The sequence below is a fragment of the Oncorhynchus clarkii genome, chromosome 19 (genome assembly GCF_045791955.1).
Source record: "Oncorhynchus clarkii lewisi isolate Uvic-CL-2024 chromosome 19, UVic_Ocla_1.0, whole genome shotgun sequence".
Lineage (NCBI taxonomy): Eukaryota > Metazoa > Chordata > Actinopteri > Salmoniformes > Salmonidae > Oncorhynchus > Oncorhynchus clarkii.
The window spans coordinates 39,457,871-39,475,442 of NC_092165.1; the positions used below are offsets into that span (position 1 = coordinate 39,457,871).

General features: G+C 42.8%; 1 protein-coding gene across 1 annotated transcript in view; it reads right to left on the reverse strand.

The window, feature by feature from the left end:
* Positions 1-482: 482 nt before the first annotated feature.
* Positions 483-17,572, reverse strand: part of LOC139375167 (protein kinase C eta type-like) — a 33,708-nt gene continuing 16,618 nt past the window's right edge. The window contains exons 4-14 of the mRNA XM_071116716.1: positions 17,323-17,357; positions 16,834-16,916; positions 15,988-16,117; positions 15,748-15,881; positions 14,447-14,581; positions 14,193-14,366; positions 12,877-13,031; positions 9,459-9,597; positions 8,601-8,789; positions 1,113-1,259; positions 483-748 (exon numbers count right to left, since the gene is read on the reverse strand). Of these exons, the coding sequence (XP_070972817.1) occupies positions 602-748; positions 1,113-1,259; positions 8,601-8,789; positions 9,459-9,597; positions 12,877-13,031; positions 14,193-14,366; positions 14,447-14,581; positions 15,748-15,881; positions 15,988-16,117; positions 16,834-16,916; positions 17,323-17,357 (1,468 nt within the window). The 3' untranslated portion in view covers positions 483-601. The remainder of the gene's footprint in view (positions 749-1,112; positions 1,260-8,600; positions 8,790-9,458; positions 9,598-12,876; positions 13,032-14,192; positions 14,367-14,446; positions 14,582-15,747; positions 15,882-15,987; positions 16,118-16,833; positions 16,917-17,322; positions 17,358-17,572) is intronic.

Below are 17,572 nucleotides of genomic sequence, written 5' to 3' on the forward strand. Positions count from 1 at the left end.
GGAAACCTTTGCAGTGCTGATTACGTTACCCTTTACCCTGCCATCGTTTGTGCTGGAGTCACAGGCACTTTTGATGAATAATGATCCCAGCATTGAACAAAAGGTATGCCAAATTAATAAAAAGACACACACACTTCCCATTAGTTCAAAAAGTGCTTGTATTCATCTTGAAGTACCTGTAGGCAAATTCATCTTTCCATATCAGGGGACAAATTGCCATTAAAATTGCTTTGCATTGCAGTCAGATACTGTAAGAGCATTACTACGCATTAATACACAAGGTTACAAGTCAAGACTGTCCCATGTTTTCCAAAGATGAAGGGAAGGATCATGGAAAAACAACATCTGACTAAAATCTGGCCTCATTGAGTAACCTCTCTCTCTCTCTCTCTCTCTCTCTCCACAGGGAACCAGACAGTCATATACCACAGTGACGAGGGCTGAGTCTAAACTGCCTTTCAAAATTAGAGATACAGGCTAAGGCAGTGCCAAACAGTCAACTGTGCCAGTGAACTAGCCAGAGCTAGACACATTGTGATCCTGTATGGCTCCAGTCGTCTAGAGGTGCAGGGGGGGGGGGGGGGGGGTCACACAGGGCCTCCTAGTCGTCCAGCAGCTCAGGAGAGGTGAAGGAGAAGTTGTGGAACTCGTCCTGGTTGACAGAGGGAAGGAGATCCTCAATGGGCGTCAGGGTGGGCTCCTCCTGGGTGAAGTCTGGGTCAAAGTTGTTCACGTCCTCTGCAGTTTTCTGGAGTGTTGGTTAGACAGCATAGGAGGTAATGTTACAATAACACAAAAGATGAGTGAGAGGTTCTATAAAGACTTTGGGGTAACTGCCAACAGATACCACCTTCATAACCCAGGCCACTACTTACCATAATACAATGGATAAGAGAGGAAACTGGTTGTGCATTGTAAATGGTACAATAAGACAGAAGGAGGTATTACAATTCAACAGGAGTGTCTACTGTAAACAGTTTGTATTGACATCATTGTGTAATTTGTCAGGTGCATCAGGAGTGTGTGACTTACAATGCCGGGTGTGTGTATCAGGTGTGCGTGTGTGTGTCTTACGATGCAGGGTTTGTGTATCAGGTGTGTGAGTGTCTTACGATGCGGGGTTTGAAGGGCGGCTCCTGCTCCCTGCAGTTCAGCTTGTCCCAGTTGATTCCAGTGAAGAAGACGTGGTTAGTCACAGCGTTCTCCCCACCCTCCGCCGCCACGCATCCTAGACGCCGGGCAGGGTTCTTAGTCAGGAACTGAAGAGAGCACAGAAATATAACTGCATATGAGAAGTGAATAACAGTACAATAAAATTATATAAATGTGTGTTAATGAAAGGGTGGAATATATCATTTGAGTGTGGCTTATAATTAGACTTTTGAGAATTGCATCAGCTCTGGTTCGAACTTGAATAACATCCCATCCACCTCCCTGACACACACATACACACAAAGGCCCAGTAGCACCTTCTTTTCCAGCTGATCTTGGCATCTGGCAAGACACAAATGTGTTTTGAAAATTCAATTCATCTTAAATGTGAGCCAACAAAACCAAGCAACCATTTCCTGGACTTAAGACGTGGACCTATCACATTCTTCTGTCCAACATCTGAAGTTGGAGTGTAAGAGCATTTGAGGGGAATTAGCAGTAAAAGAAAACACAACAAACCAACATTAAAAACACATTTCCCAAAGGAGCGATTCCAGACGAACAAATTAATGTATATTGGCCAGCCTTGTGTTGGCGGAGGAGTCTGAACACACACCTTGGGGCTAGCAGTGGCATTCCCATTCAGCCAAAACTAATGAGCAGCCCTCTCTCTCCCCCAGGATGAATGAGACCAGATTCACCCCCATTCCACCCTAACATTAATAGGTCTTGTCACACCAGACCCAAACACAGTTAACGAACAGAGACTAGACCAGAATTAAAGCAATATCTAATCTAAGTAACACTCTTAATCACCCCAGTGCCATCTTGTTACTTTCCACCTGAACAAAGCAACTCACAGTGAAAGAGGAGAAGAGAGAAGATGTAGAGAAAGGAGGAGACAAGCAGAGGCTAGGAGAGCATAGTAGAGGATCAAAGGAAATGGGTCAGTCAGTTCATGATGAGCCAGAGAGAATTGCACTATGTAATTCTGTCCTCCTCAACTGACCACAAAGTTGAAATTGGGCAATCCTATTTGAGTCTATCATATTTTCCACTAGCTCTACCGGGGCTGTGCGATCCATCCACTCTGCCAGGCCTAAGAACTAAACTCTGCAGAGAGACACCATGCAGGGAAAAAGCCAACTATATCTATAACTATACTAATAGAGAGATATGCAGAGTAGGGCTTCACGGATCTACCCGAACCCGATATCTGACCCGACATTTTGTCGTTAACCCTATGATCCTGGGCAGGATCCTGCTCAGTGGTTATGAACCTCAGATCTCTGTGAAAATATGTGAAATACTGACCCGGGATCTGAGGTCGGTATTATATTTGAAGAGTTCCTAACTTCCTAAACAACATTAACACAAAGTTCACACATTTACATTTTATTCTCTCAAAGGACTACATCTTTCATCAAACCAAATGTGTCAATATTATTTTGCAACAAAACATCATATTCACTTTATGAAAATGAGCCACTGTATGTCACTGACGTGGGGTAAAATAGGCTACTTGTTGTAGGAGAGGAGGAGGACGACGCAGAGGGAAAGAGTGATAGCCCGTCGATATAAAGTCAGTTAATGAAACATTGAGACATTCTTTATTGATGTAAAGAAGAAAATGAATGAAAGAGTACAAGGAGGCAAAACCGACAGGGAAATCCTCTGTATGGGCCTCATTTATGCACATTGTGGATACGGTGGGGAAAAGACGGTCGCCCATATTTTCAAGACCTGAGCTATTTAATTTATTTATTCAATTTACTAGTTATTTAGGTTAGCTAAGTAATTTGTGTAGGCTATCTCTGTCATTTGCGTGAAGAAAAGGTGGAGATAACGAGGGAGAAGGTCGGGGTGCCTTGTTAGGATTCGAAGGCGAGTGAGTAAATCGACATTACCATCGGTTCTATTAGCCAAAGTGCAATCACTGGAAAACAAACTTGATGATCTACGGTCAAGATTATCCTACCAACGGGACCTACCAACGGGACAAAAACGGTAATATCTTATGTTTCACCGAGTCGTGGCTGAATGACGACACGGATAATATAGAGCTGGCTGGTTTTTCTGTGTATCGCCAGGGCAGAGTAGCTACGTCTGGTAAGAGGGGTGGGGGTGTGTGTCTATTTGTCAATAACTGCTGGTGGGCGATGTCTAACGCTAAAGATTTCTTGAGGTATTGCTCACCTGAGGTAGAATACCTCATGATAAACTGTAGACCACACTATCTACCAAGAGAGTTCTCATCTGTATTATTCGTAGCCATCTACATACCACCACAAACCGATGCTGGCACTAAGACCGCACTCAACGAGCTGTATAAGGCCATAAGCAAACATGAAAACGCAAATCAAGAAGCGGTGCTCCTAGTGGCCGGGGACTTGAATGCAGGAAAACTTAAATCTGTTTGACCTCATTTCGACCAGCTTGTCACATGTGCAACCAGAGGGAAAAATACATCTAGACCACCTTTACTCCACACTCAGAGACGCATACAAAGCTCTCCCTCGCCCTCCATTTAGCAAATCTAACCATAACTCAATCCTCCTGATTCCTGCTTACAAGCAAAAACTAAAGCAGGAAGTACCAGTGACTCGCTCAATACGGAAGTGGTCCGATGATGTGGATGCTACAGGACTGTTTTTCTAGCACAGACTGGAATATGTTCCGTGATTCATCCAATAACATTGAGGAGTATACCACCTCAGTCATAAGTGCATTGAGGACATCGTCCCCACAGTGACCGTACGTACATATCCCGACATCGACGGGGCTGAAGTGGAGTGGGTTGAGAATTTCAAGTTCCTTGGTGTTCACATCAACAACAAACTATCATGGTCAAAACACACCAATACAGTCATGAAGAGAGCACGACAACACCTTTTCCCCCTTAGAAGACTGAAACAACTTGGCATTGATCCCCAGATCCTCAAAAGGTTCTACAGCTGCACCATCGAGAGCATCCTGACCGGTTGCATCACCGCCTGGTATGGCAACTGCTCGGTATCTGACCGTTAGGCACTAGAGGGTAGTGCGTACGATCCAATACATCACTGGGGCCAAGTTTCCTGCCATCCAGGACCTCTATACCAGACGGTGTCAGAGGAAGCCCCAAAAAATTGTCAAAGACTCCAGTCACCCGAGTCATAGACAGTTCTCTCTGCTACTGCACGGCAAGCGGTGCTGGAGCTCCAAGTCTAGGTCCAAATGGCTCCTTAACGGCTTCTACCCCAAAGCTATAAGACTGCTGAACAATTAATCAAATGGACACCCGGAATATTTACATTGACACCCCCCACCCCACCTTTGTTTTTACACTGCTGCTACTCACTGTTTATCATCAATGAATAGTCACTTTACCCCTACCTACACATACAAATTACCTTGACAAACCTGTACCCCTCCATATTTATTCGGTACCGGTACCCCCTGTATATAGCGTCGTTATTGTCATGTAATTCTACGGTGTCACTTTTTATTTTTACTTTATTTAGTAAATATTTTATTAACTCTATTTCTTGAACTGCGCTGTTGGTTAAAAGCTTGTAAGTAAGCATTTCACAGTAAGGTCTACACCTGTTGTATTCGGCGCATGTGACAAATAAAATAGGATTTTCTCATGTTGTGTGTGTGTGTGGTAGACTGATCGCCATAGGTTTATCTGCAGAAAACATAGTAGCCTAATATTGAAGGGCTGCCGATTTAATGATTGTGTATGGCATGGATAGGTATAAGAAATCAGGACAACTTGTCTATTCAATTATTAATCTTTTTTTAACTCTCCAGACGGTAGGAGTACACAGCCGTGGCGTGGATGACTTTTCTATCAAACCCGCATCCAAACCAATCTCAGGCTGTATAGGCTAATTCTGTAGGCCTAAAGGATATATCTACATTTCATTTAGAAAAAAAATTATTAGGCCAATATAATGAGTTAGACTCGAGTTAAAGAAATAGCCTACTAAAATATGTCTTACCACACAGAACTCACAAGGCGTCTCAAATAGGATTGCCCAATTTCAACTTTGTGGTCGGTTGAGGAGGACAGAATTACATAGTGCATTTCTCTCTGGCTCATCATGAACTGACTGACCCATTTCCTTTGATCCTCTACTCTTCTCTCCAATCCAAAAATAGCGTTGTCATAGCGGGAATAGTAACCTAGACCTAAAGATCCTAATTCCTGGAAATTACACGGGAATGCAGATGGGAGACTTCATCCTTTCGTTGCCTATTCAAAATGTATTTTGAATTTGAAGCTTGCTGGTCAAACAGGCCTAACTTTCATCTAAATCAATGTTGATCAAAAAAGTTAAATAGACTAGATTGTAATGTTGCTCAGTAAAAGAATAGGCCTACATAATATTAGGTTACAGGCAAAAGTGAACTATTCGCTGCTTTGTCTGGCACGCAATGATCATCACATAAAAAATCATCCTTCTCAAATATTTGATCAACACAAATAAGGAAAACATTTCTGAAAACCTCAATGTTCTCCATCTAACTATAGGGATATCATTGTGAAAATACCAAACTGCAATTATTTTAGATATAACTGAAAATGCACATTAAAGTACACTACCAGACATGTCACATTTTGTGTTGGATTGCGCAGCAATAAAGCTGCATTTTTTTTACAGACGGGTGGATGCAATTCTCTCTCAGCTCGGACATGTTTTGGGTCAGATCTGGCCCACCTCGGATCCCAATTGGATATTTTTTCCTGTCGGACGGGAAGGAATTTAACGGATCCAATTCGGTTCGGATCTCGATTTTGGGATCCAAGAAGACCTCTAATGCAGAGCAACAAGACACCAAAATACATTTACCCTGCTCTTATTTGAGAGTCAAATATGAGGTGGGACAATGTCCACCTCAGCATCTCAACTGTCAAACACCAAACAGTGTGCTCTCTGTTTGAGTCGGGGGGGGTATTTATAGCCAAAGCAGCAGAGGCGCAGCAGACTGTGCCTTAATATAGTTAGGTAAGAGGACAGGGCTAACACAACAGCTGGCTGAGTGAGGGAGCACTGTGTGTGAGGCTTGTCATACACTAAGACCCATGTGATCTGTTATACACATAGCTACAGCGCTGCACTGACCAAAAACTATCCCCAAACCTCTGCCAAGTGTGATCGCTCTAACCTGAGGGTTTATCAGTGGTGGAAAAGGTAGCCAAGTGTCATACTTGGGTAAAAGTATAGATACCTTAATAGATAGTTACTCATGTAAAAGTGAAAGTCACCCAGTAAAATACATGAGTAAAAGTCTAAAAGTATTTGGTTCTAAATATACTTCAGTATGAAAAGTAAATGTAATTGCTAAAATATACTTAAGTATCAAAAGTTAAAGTATAAATCATTTCAAATTCCTTATATTAAGCAAAGCAGACGGCACCATTTTCTTGTTTTAAAAATGTACGGATAGTCAGGGGTCCGCTCCAACATTCAGACATCATTTACAAACAATGCATGTGTGTTTAGTGAGTCGGCCAGATCAAAAGCAGCAGGGATGACCATGTGTTCTCTTGATAAGCAGCAGGGATGACCATGTGTTCTCTTGATAAGCATCAGGGATGACCATGTGTTCTCTTGATAAGCAGCAGGGATGACCATGTGTTCTCTTGATAAGCAGCAGGGATGACCATGTGTTCTCTTGATAAGCAGTAGGGATGACCATGTTCTCTTGATAAGTGTGTGAATTGGACCATTTTCCTGTCCTGCCAAGCATTCAACACCTAACCAGTACTGTTGGGTATCAGGGAAAATGTATGGAGTAAAAAGTACATTATTATTTTCTTTAGGAATGTAGTGAAGTAAAAGTTGTCAAAAATATAAATAGTAAATTACAGTACCCGAAAAAACTACTTAAATAAAACACTACTTAAGTAGTTTACACCACTGGGGCTTATATGCATTCTCTACCTGTTGATATAGCACTAGTGGCGTGCATTGTTGGCCACAGATGTCTGGGTGCCAGTTACGTTTGTATGGAAGTGTTGCTACTTAAAAATGGGGGTCTATAATGTTGGTATCCCATTATGCAAACAGCTGACTGGTAGGCTAATTGTACTTATTGTTTTTTCTCACGAAGCTCTAAATATACAACTTTGAAGATATAGATTTCCTTGCACTTTGGTTCAGAGACTAAATGTACTCTTTGACATACAGGTAACTGCCGAAATAAATGAAACACCAACATAAAGTGCCTTAATATTGATACTTTTGTACCTATTGCCCCTAGCATCGTCACATGGTCCTTTGCTGTTTTTCTGGGATTGATTTGCACTTTTCGCACCAAAGTACATTCATCTCTAGGAGACAGAACGCATCTCCTTCCTGAGCGGTATGACGGCTGCGTGGTCCCATGGTGTTTATAATTGTGTACTATTGTTTGTACAGATGAACGTGGTACCTTCAGGCGTTTGGAAATTGCTCCCAAGGATGAACCAGATTTGTGGAGGTCTACAATTTTTTTCTGAGGTCTTGGCTGATTTACTTTGATTTTGCCATAACGTCAAGCAAAGAGGCACTGAGTTTGAAGGTAGGCGCCTTGAAACACATCCACAGGTACACCTCCAATTGACTCAAATAATGTGTAAGGTGTTTGGCGTAAAAGCAACACAGCTCATCACCATGAACACACCATCCCCACTGTCAAACATGGTGGTGGCAGCATCATGGTTTGGGCCTGCTTTTCTTCAGCAGGGACAGGGAAGATGGTTAAAATTGATGGGAAGATGGATGAAGCAATATACAGGACCATTCTGGAAGAAAACCTGATGGAGTCTGCAAAAGACCTGAGACTGGGACGGAGATTTGTCTTCCAACAAGACAATGATCCAAAACATAAAGCAAAATCTACAATGGAATGGTTCAAAAATAAACATATCCAGGTGTTAGAATGGTCAAGTCAAAGTCCAGACCTGAATCCAATCGAGAATCTGTGGAAAGAACTGAAAACTGCTGTTCACAAATGCTCTCCATCCAACCTCACTGAGCTCGAGCTGTTTTGCAAGGAGGAATGGGAAAAAATGTCAGTCTCTCGATGTGCAAAACTGATAGAGACATACCCCAAGGCGACTTACAGCTGTAATCGCAGCAAAAGGTGGCGCTACAAAGTATTAACTTAAGGGGGCTGAATAATTTTGCACGCCCAATTTGTCAGTTTTTGATTTGTTAAAAAAGTTTGAAATATCCAATAAATGTTGTTCCACTTCATGATTGTGTCCCACTTGTTGTTGATTCTTCACAAAAAAATACAGTTTTATATCTTTATGTTTGAAGCCTGAAATGTGGCAAAAGGTCGCAAAGTTCAAGGGGGCCGAATACTTTCGCAAGGCACTGTAAACACTATAAAGGCCTCTGTAACATGAACAACATTGACTCTTATTGACATTCAGGAAAGATTGATGAGCTCCGCATTGAGGATAGACTTACAGCTTTCAGGATATTGACTGCCTCAGCACTCAGCCAGGATGCATAGCTGATCTCCTCATTCAGGATGGACTCAAACAGGTCGTCCTCGTTCTCTGCCTCAAAGGGGGCGTGGCCAGACAGCATCTCATAGAGCAGCACGCCGAGAGACCACCAGTCCACAGACGGCCCGTACTGCATCTCCTGAAGGATCTGGGTACCCACAAAAACATCACATAAAACCACATTACACACCACAGCAAAGAACCTGTACTGTACTTCATCGCCGGGAGTTTTTGTACTGGAGTATTACAGAAGGTAACATCAGAAACCACGCCAAGACCGGTTACTGGGTTTAGCTGCTCTTCATTGGGATACACTGAGGACTGAGTGTTGGGGATGGCAATGAAGCCCTTCATAAATCCAGACTTGTGCCCTTCAGTCATAAAAATTTAACTATATGCTTCCCCTACAAACCCATGCACACTCCAATACACACATTCATATTCACAAAAGACCCCTCTCTTGGTACATTTGGTGGTGGTGATTTTAAAAATGTTGGCAAACAGAGCCTGTGAGAGGCAGATGGGGCTTTCCTGACAGAACTGAAACGGTGGTAGGTGGCCAATCCAACACAGGTGTGTTACCTAACTACTAACCAGCAGAGAGGCTGGACTAGAGGACCAGTGGTCACAGTGTTGGTATTCAGAGTGGTGGGGTGATGTAGTGGGGCTGGGACTTCGGATGGCTCCTATAAAGAATGTGAACTCTAATGACCTTAGACAGACTTATGGGAAACTGATGCTTCATGATTACCATTGGGGTAAAGAATGGTATCTTAGTTCAGAGGAAGGGGTGTATGAGTGGAGGGGGTAAACTGACCTCTGGGGCGATGTAGTCAGGAGTCCCGCAGAAGGTGCCTGTGGCCACACCTTCAAACATGCCCTCCTTGCACATGCCGAAATCAGCCAGCTTACAGTGTCCGTCCTTATCAAGGAGCACATTGTCCAGCTTCAGATCCCTGGAAAACACAACAGCACAAACATTCACACACAAATACCTCATTACAAACATCTCCTGACCTGTAGACGCCACAGCTAAACCCATAAATCTGTACTTTACATTTTTTTGGGGCAACTATTTCACTTCCAGTATGTTCCCCATTCTCAGCGAGTCAGCAAATGCTGCTATATTACATTTTGTGACTGCTAAACTGTCCCAAGCCAACCCCGTTGAAAGTTGTTGCTTAAAATAAGTATTTGCGGTGAAAGAGTGTGGTGAGTTAGGCCACATGAGGACAGTGACCACCTGTAGGACCAGGAGACATGGAGAATAGAGCTGAACAGAGAGCTACAGTACTGGCAGCAGAGAGAAGTCTGTCACATTCATGACAGAGCCTAATGGGGCTGGGGGGGTGTGCTGCAGTGTCAATATTGACCTGTCAAAATGGGAAATAAATGGAAATGAATGTGCTCGTCGCTCTAGTATCTTTGAAGGTTGTCTAGCGTCTTTGAATTAGCACTACTTATTAGCAATACTTATCATCAGGAGAAACTATAAGGTAGGAGCAGAGCAAAGCAATAAGTTGTTTCCTACATAATAAATCATCCCCAGTCACACTAAGTTGTCTCCCCCCTCCCCCCATTGAGGCCTTTGGAGCCTTGGCAGTCTGAAAAACAGATTAACCAAGCCAATAGCATTAATCTAAGATCAGGTGACACAGCAGTGATGTCATGTCACCAAGGTGATCGACTGGCATAGCTGAGTGAGCAGGTAAAGGTGAGGTAATGATCTGACAAAACATTTAAGTGTGTGAGAGAGGGAGAGAAAGAGATAAAGACAGTGTGCCAAGTTAAGCCACGCACGCACACACACACTACTGGAAGGAGAGTGTGGTTGGTTTAAGCTGGTTTGTCCTGACTTACCGTAAACTCATTGTGTAATACTGATTTACTTCCTCATGGTGCCTCTGGCTTACGGCAAAACAAACAACACAGGCCAAGTGAGGGCAGCTCTCTTTTCAACCGAACACTAATGTCATGGGAATTCAACCCAGGAGTATACATTTCACTACATGTTATAGGGCAGGGGTAGGCAACTCTTACCCTACGAGGTCCGGAGCCTGCTGGTTTTCTGTTCTACCTGATAATGAATTGTACACACCTGGTGTCCCAAGATCTAAATCAGTCCCTGATTAGAGGGGAACAATGAAAAGATGCAATGGAACTGGCTTTGAGGTCCAGAGTTGAGTTTGAGGGTCATAGGGCATCATGAAGCTTCAGTACAACATCAACACCGACAAGCAGCCCGGCAAGAGTTAGTTTTCCATAGAAACAACAGATAGCTGTGAGGGAGCCAGGTGTTTTTTTTAGGCTTGAGTCTAATGAAGCACTGTTCTACACAGAGTGACCCTCTACTTAATCACAAACCTTGCCTGCTTCCTGTCCTCTGGTTTATCTCAGTGTTTATCTCCAAGCCAACTGCAGTCTCTATCTCATCCACTCACTTCCTCTTCATCACTTCCTGTGAGAGGCATGGCTGGGTGGGTAGGGAATTAACATAGACAATATACATTAGACCTTTGTCTGTGAGATGTAGGTCATAGTGAAGGTGTGGTCATGACCTTGAGGACAAACAGCCATGCTGATTTGCTGAGAATCACATCTACAACTGGTGATTGGGAAACAGCTGCAGCCGAAGAGGAACAAAGTGCTTCACTAGAATACTGTGAGGGGGAAGTTCTAGGAGAGGGAGAAGTTAGTGATGTACACCCAGACCGTTTTACATGTTAATGGTTACCCAGCTAGCACATAATGTTCTGAGAACCATATGTTTCTTAGAGCGTGGTTGTCCTATGATTATTCTATCTTCCCACAACTTTCTGGGAATGGAGCAGGACAGTTGATTGGCTTTGGAACATTCTCTGCACATTTAAGGAACTTGACAAAATAACGTAATTTTATTGGGACTTCATTAAATTTCCTAAAAGTTCAAAACATGGTTACATGTAATTACAGTTTTGGCAATGTTTTATGAATGTTCTCCAACTGATTTGATATGGTGAATGTTCTCAAATAGTTCAGAGAACGTTATGAAACAACATTCTCCTGGGGGAATTTCAATACTTCAGCATAACAGAAGATCATAGGTTAGAATCTCACTGATGCCTTGCCACAATAACAAAATGTGTCTACATGATAATTGCCTAAGCTAATTAATTTCCATGTGTCCTATGTGTGCTTGGAGTACAAAACAGTTAACCTGAGCTAGCAGTGTTATGTAGTCCCATTGAAACATTCAGTGAAAGTTCATCTCGAATTTCCATTCTCAGGATGTTAATAAAACCTCCCAGGAAAACATTTAGGGAACCATAGTAAAATGTTCTCAGAATCTCCTGTATGTATGATCCCAGAACAAGCAACATTTTCACAGAAGTTCTCAGAACGGTAAAACTGAACGTTTTTTAAACGGTCAGGAAACTTATGGCTTAGTTCCCAGAACCAAAAACGTACGTTCCCTCAACTTCCAAGGAGCCAAATGTGCTTGCTGGGTAGTTAGTTTGTGTGCGGTTCTGGTCTTCAAACGTGAGAATGACTAACAGCACAGTCAGCAAACATAAAGAGATTACGATCTAATCATAATACATTCGAGACAAACACTAAAACTAATGTGTTCTCCAAAAGGGTACGCTGGTGGTCTGTAACATGTTGACATTAGGTACTATTAGCTCTGGTCTTCGATTCAACACTATATTAATGGAGTAAAATCGAGGTTAAAGCACTTTTGCAAAAACAATTATTATTATTATTATTTTATTGCCCCTGATAGGCTGATAATATTAGCCCTTTACCTCAGGGTGAAAGAGCACAAGGAAGAGATAGTTGAGACACGATAAAGACATTACTTTACATAATACACTTGGGCTACATCTGGGGCCATGAGCTGAGAAGTCAGCACGAGGTCTTTAGTACTGTTATAGAGCAAGACCTGGAGTACTAGGGTTAGGCTATTTCCAGGAAAGGACATTAGCTCGTCACGTGAAGCTAGCAGTCATGCTATGTGGCGCTGACACGGAGGGCTATCTAAATATAAACTCAACATTTAGCGTAGCCGCTCACATGATGCTGCCACCTTTATCAACATGAGGCTTGACAGAGACCTTTGTGTTGGCCATCACAGTAAGTTGACAACAGCCCCGTAAAAATACTAGATGGATTAGAACCAGTCAAAGGCCACCTTGGCATCACTCCAACTAAATGTTAGCTGTCTCTATATAAGAGCATGTGATTGTGTGTCAGACCTGTAGACGATGCCCTTGCTGTGCAGGAACATAAGTGCAGAGGTGATCTCGGCGGTGTAGAAGCGAGCGCGGCACTCCTCAAACTTTCTGGACTTCTGGATGTGGAACATGAGGTCGCCCCCATTGACAAACTCCATCACAAAGAACAGGCGGTCCTGGAACACAGGGACAACGGCTCCTTTCTCAAATACACAACAATGAAACCCCACTACCTCCACAACAGCTCGAGGACATACCAATTCCTCGTGTCAAGGAGGTAATGGTGTCTAATACTCATACATTTCATGAGCCCATGTAGCAGATTCATGCAGCCATCACTGCAGAGCCACAACTCCATAACACTAATGAGAAAATACACTGTGCAAATACATCCTTTTTTCTCATTACAGGTTAGACACCCGCATGTTCCAGAACATGAGCAGGAAAAAAAAATTCCAGAACATGAGCAGTACTGTCTGGGTCATAAATGTCCCAGACATGACTAGCCAGCACATGGTAGAACAGACCCTGTGAACACTAGCTAGGTAGAGAGTCTATAGAGTTTCGATTGACCTTACTATGATCATCTCCTAAACATGTCTTACATTGACTTCATGTCATTGGTAAGATATTAACAAGTCGAATAAAAAACATAAGCTGGCGCACACCCAGAAAAAAATGATTTTATCTAGAGGTGGTGACTAACAGCGAATAAACTATAAGCGACTCTCTTTATTTTTTATAGCTTATAAGATATTAACTAGTAACACAACTGCATTAGAATCATGGTTATGAATGGCGTGGAAAGGCTCTGTGAGAGTGCAGGTGCAATTAGACCTGAAGCAAGTCAATTTACCCCCTCTAATAACAAAGGAAAAAGACAGCAAACTATTAAGTTAAGATAGATGGGGTCTAGGGGCAGTTAAGAATAAGAAAGCTGTGTATAGGAGCCAGGGCAAAATGAGATTATAGTGGGCTAATCAAACACAAGGGGTGTGATATGAAGTGGTAGCCTGAGGAACAGGGAGTGGGGTATAGGAAGGAGTAAAGGTAGTTCACTTTTAGTAACAGAGGAAGGGAATGGGCTGTATCATGGATCCATCACTCAACACTGCTCTATTCTGATCCAAAGTGAAGTAGGCCAGTGAGGGTTCAAACAGCTAAAGCAGATTAGGCTCCTGGGTGGGAGAATAGCTCTGTCATGCAGAGGGTCATTCACACTGTGCTGCATTCCCACTCAGATAACGTCAGGGCACTGCTGCCCTCAACAGGACACTCTAGGCATTACAGCTACAGACTTGCCAGTGAGTGTGCGTGGGTGTGTGTGTGACTCTTACCGGTGTCTGAAAGCAGCAGTAGAGCTGAGTGAGGTACGGGTGGGAGCTGGCCAGTGACAGCACTCTCTTCTCTGTCATGGTGCACTCAACATCATCGTCCTGCAGAATGATGTCCTTTTTCAGCACCTTCACTGCAAACACCCGCTCACCGCTGTTCAACCGAGCCAGCATCACCTGAAATAGGAACACAGCACACACGTTAATTACCGGTACCAAACTCTAGACCATCACACAGTCCATGGTGGTTGTCTCACCTTGCCGAAGCTGCCCTTCCCCAGCACCTGTAGGAAGGTGAAGTCAGAGATGCCCAGATGTCTGGTCTGCTGCTGAGGGGTTTCACTCTCTCTCCTCACACTGAGGGCCCGCTCCTGGCCCTGCACTCCAGTGGACTGGTGAACAACAGGATGAGCATTTAACTACTGAGTATGTTCATATTGGTATGTATGTATGTATGTATGTATGTACGTACGTACGTACAGTGGCTTCGAAAAGTATTCATACACCTTGACAAATTTTGTTGTGTTACAGCCTGAATTCAAAAGTGATTAAATTTATCATTTTTTCTCACCAATCTACACACACTACCCCATAATGAAAAAGTGAAAACATGATTACCAAAATGTTTGCACATTTATTGAAAATGAAATACTGAAATATCTAATTGACATATGTATTCACATCCGAGTCAATCCTGTGTAGAAGCACTTTTGGCAGCAATTACAGCTGTGAGTCTTTCTAGGTAAGTCTCTAAGAGCTTTCCACACCTGGATTGTGCAACATCTGCCCATTGTTCTTTAAAAGAAAACAATCTTCAAGCTCTGTCAAATTGGTTGTTGATCATTGCTAGACCACCATTTCCAGGTATTGCCATAGATTTTCAGTATGCTTGAAAACATGGAGAGTGGTACTCAGTAATGTGTTGTATTGGATTTGCCCCAAACATATCACTTTGTATTCAGGACAAAAAGTGAATTACTTTGCCACATTTTTTGCAGTATGACTTTAGTGCCTTGTAGCAAACAGGATGCATGTTTTGGAATATTTGTATTCTATACAGGCAATCTTCTTTCCCATCTGTCAATTGGGTTAGTATTGTGGACTAACTACAATGTTGTTGATCAATCCTCAGTTTCCTTCTATCACTCCCACTAAACTCTGTAACTGTTTAAAAGTCACCATTGGCCTCGTGAAATCCTTAACTGGGTTTCCTTCCTCTCCAATAACTGAGTTAGGAAGGACGCCTGTACCTTTCTAATAACTGGGTGTATTGATATACTATCCAAAGCGTAATTAAAAACATTACCATTCTTTTTTGTTGTTGTTGACCCATCAAACAATAAGTGCCGTTCTTTGTGAGGCATTGGAAAACCTCCCTGGTCTTTGTGGTTGAATCTGTGATTGAAATTCCCTGCTCGACTGAGGGACCTTACAGATTACTTATTACATTTTAAATTCAGGGTGTAACACAACAAAATGTAGAAAAGGTCAAGGGGTGTGAATACTTTCTGAAGGCACTGTATGTATGTATGTATGTCTTATTCGCTCTCTCTCCTACCAGCGAATTGCGTTTGGAGAACCCCCCGGCCTGCAGGCCCATCTCTGCCAACTTGTTGGCCAGCTCCACACTGTTGACCCCACAGCTGGGTGCTACGTTTCCCTTACAGCGGATGTGCACGTTCATCTTACAGCCTGCAGAGGACAGACACACAATACACAGGAAGTACAGGTTAATAAGCCGTACCTGTCCATAAACATCAGAGAGCAAGAGAGAGTATGAGAAATGAAAGAATCTTACTCTTGCAGTGTAGACCCTGTCTGACAAGGCCCCAAAGTAGAGAACCACAGTGGTCACAGAAGGTGGGAGCCTTAAAGTTGTGGATGTTGAACTTGTGAGGGACGTTGATACTGAAGCCTTGGTTGGTGGTCTGTGAATGAGATTTCATCAGTATGTCACCCCATTGACCTAGGCTTGCTCAAGCAAACCATCATATGGCATCATAATTCATTAGCAAGTAATTATGCTACTTCTCAAAACATAAATGTTTTTCTTCACATACCAGTATATTAATAAGTCAAGTGTCAATCTGTTTAGTTCCTATTCTTCTTCAGTGGCATGGTGTGTTCATATGTGTAGTAGACCGGGACATGAAACTTGAATGTTCAGCATACATTGAAACTCAGTTTGAGACAAGTTCCCTAAAATGTCTTTGGTGTACTTGTAGAATATGTGTGATAATATTCAGTAGCTTGATGTTGTTGGCCCACACCTTTCTGCCTCACTGAACAGCTCAACACAAACAGCATCCTGGGCAGGGTCCCTGATCAACACACAGCTGCTGAATACATGTATGTTCATCATACGTCTAAGGTCTATCAGCTGTAACACAATGCACCTGTAGATCAGCCTATTTTGACTCTGGAATCCCCTGACATTTTTCACAGTGTATTTCAGGTAAAAAGACAACATTTTGTCTTTGCATTGTCTGAACACATTCCATTGATGAGGGGGTTGGTTTTTTGGAGAATGCATGCAGGTGTGGGTGTCATAGTGATGACATGACAGAGCTGTTACAGCATTAATGTAGTGGAATAGGGATATGGTGATGAAGGTAAAATGGCTGGTCTCTGTATGTTGTCTCACCGGCTCCTTGACAGGCTTCTTCATACGTGGACACACCGTGACAACCAACTGATGACATCGCTTGTGAACCACACACGTGCATACTGGGAAACAGACAGACAGAATGAAAACATGGAAACTAAACAGCAAACAATCAAACCATGTCTGTCGCTGATCCTTTCATTTAAAGAAAGAAACTCTGACAAAGGCATCTTCCTGCTGAAACGTTGGTGATTCTAATCGATTGTTTGAGAGAAAGAGCACGATGCCAAATTATTTTCATGAAAGTGAACTTTAAACAGAGTGTTTGTGAGATGGAGGCCAGGCACCGTAAGTTGAGATGGAGGTTGGGTTCAGCAACTCTATAATAAAAGAGGTGTGAGAGCTCACTCTCTGTGGAGTAGCACTTACTTCCTGTCTGAGTGGGCGGGGGTCACATAATGGTGTGAAGGAGAAAAGAGAGACAGAAAGCAGAAAGAAAGACCCAACAAAGAAAACAGTGTCAATTACCTTGGCATTGGTAGCCCTGCTTCCCAAACACACCCCTGTAACCAAAGACCTGACAATCAGAAATCATGCAAGGCATAATGTTTACATAATAAATAGATTGTAATGGGCTGTTACTATTTTACACAATTGACAATACAGTCACAGTTGGTGTACCACGTTAGATGAACTCTCTGAGGTAAGGGCAGTGGAGTGTGTGTGTGTGTGTGTGTGTGTGTGTGTGTGTGTGTGTGTGTGTGTGTGTGTGTGTGTG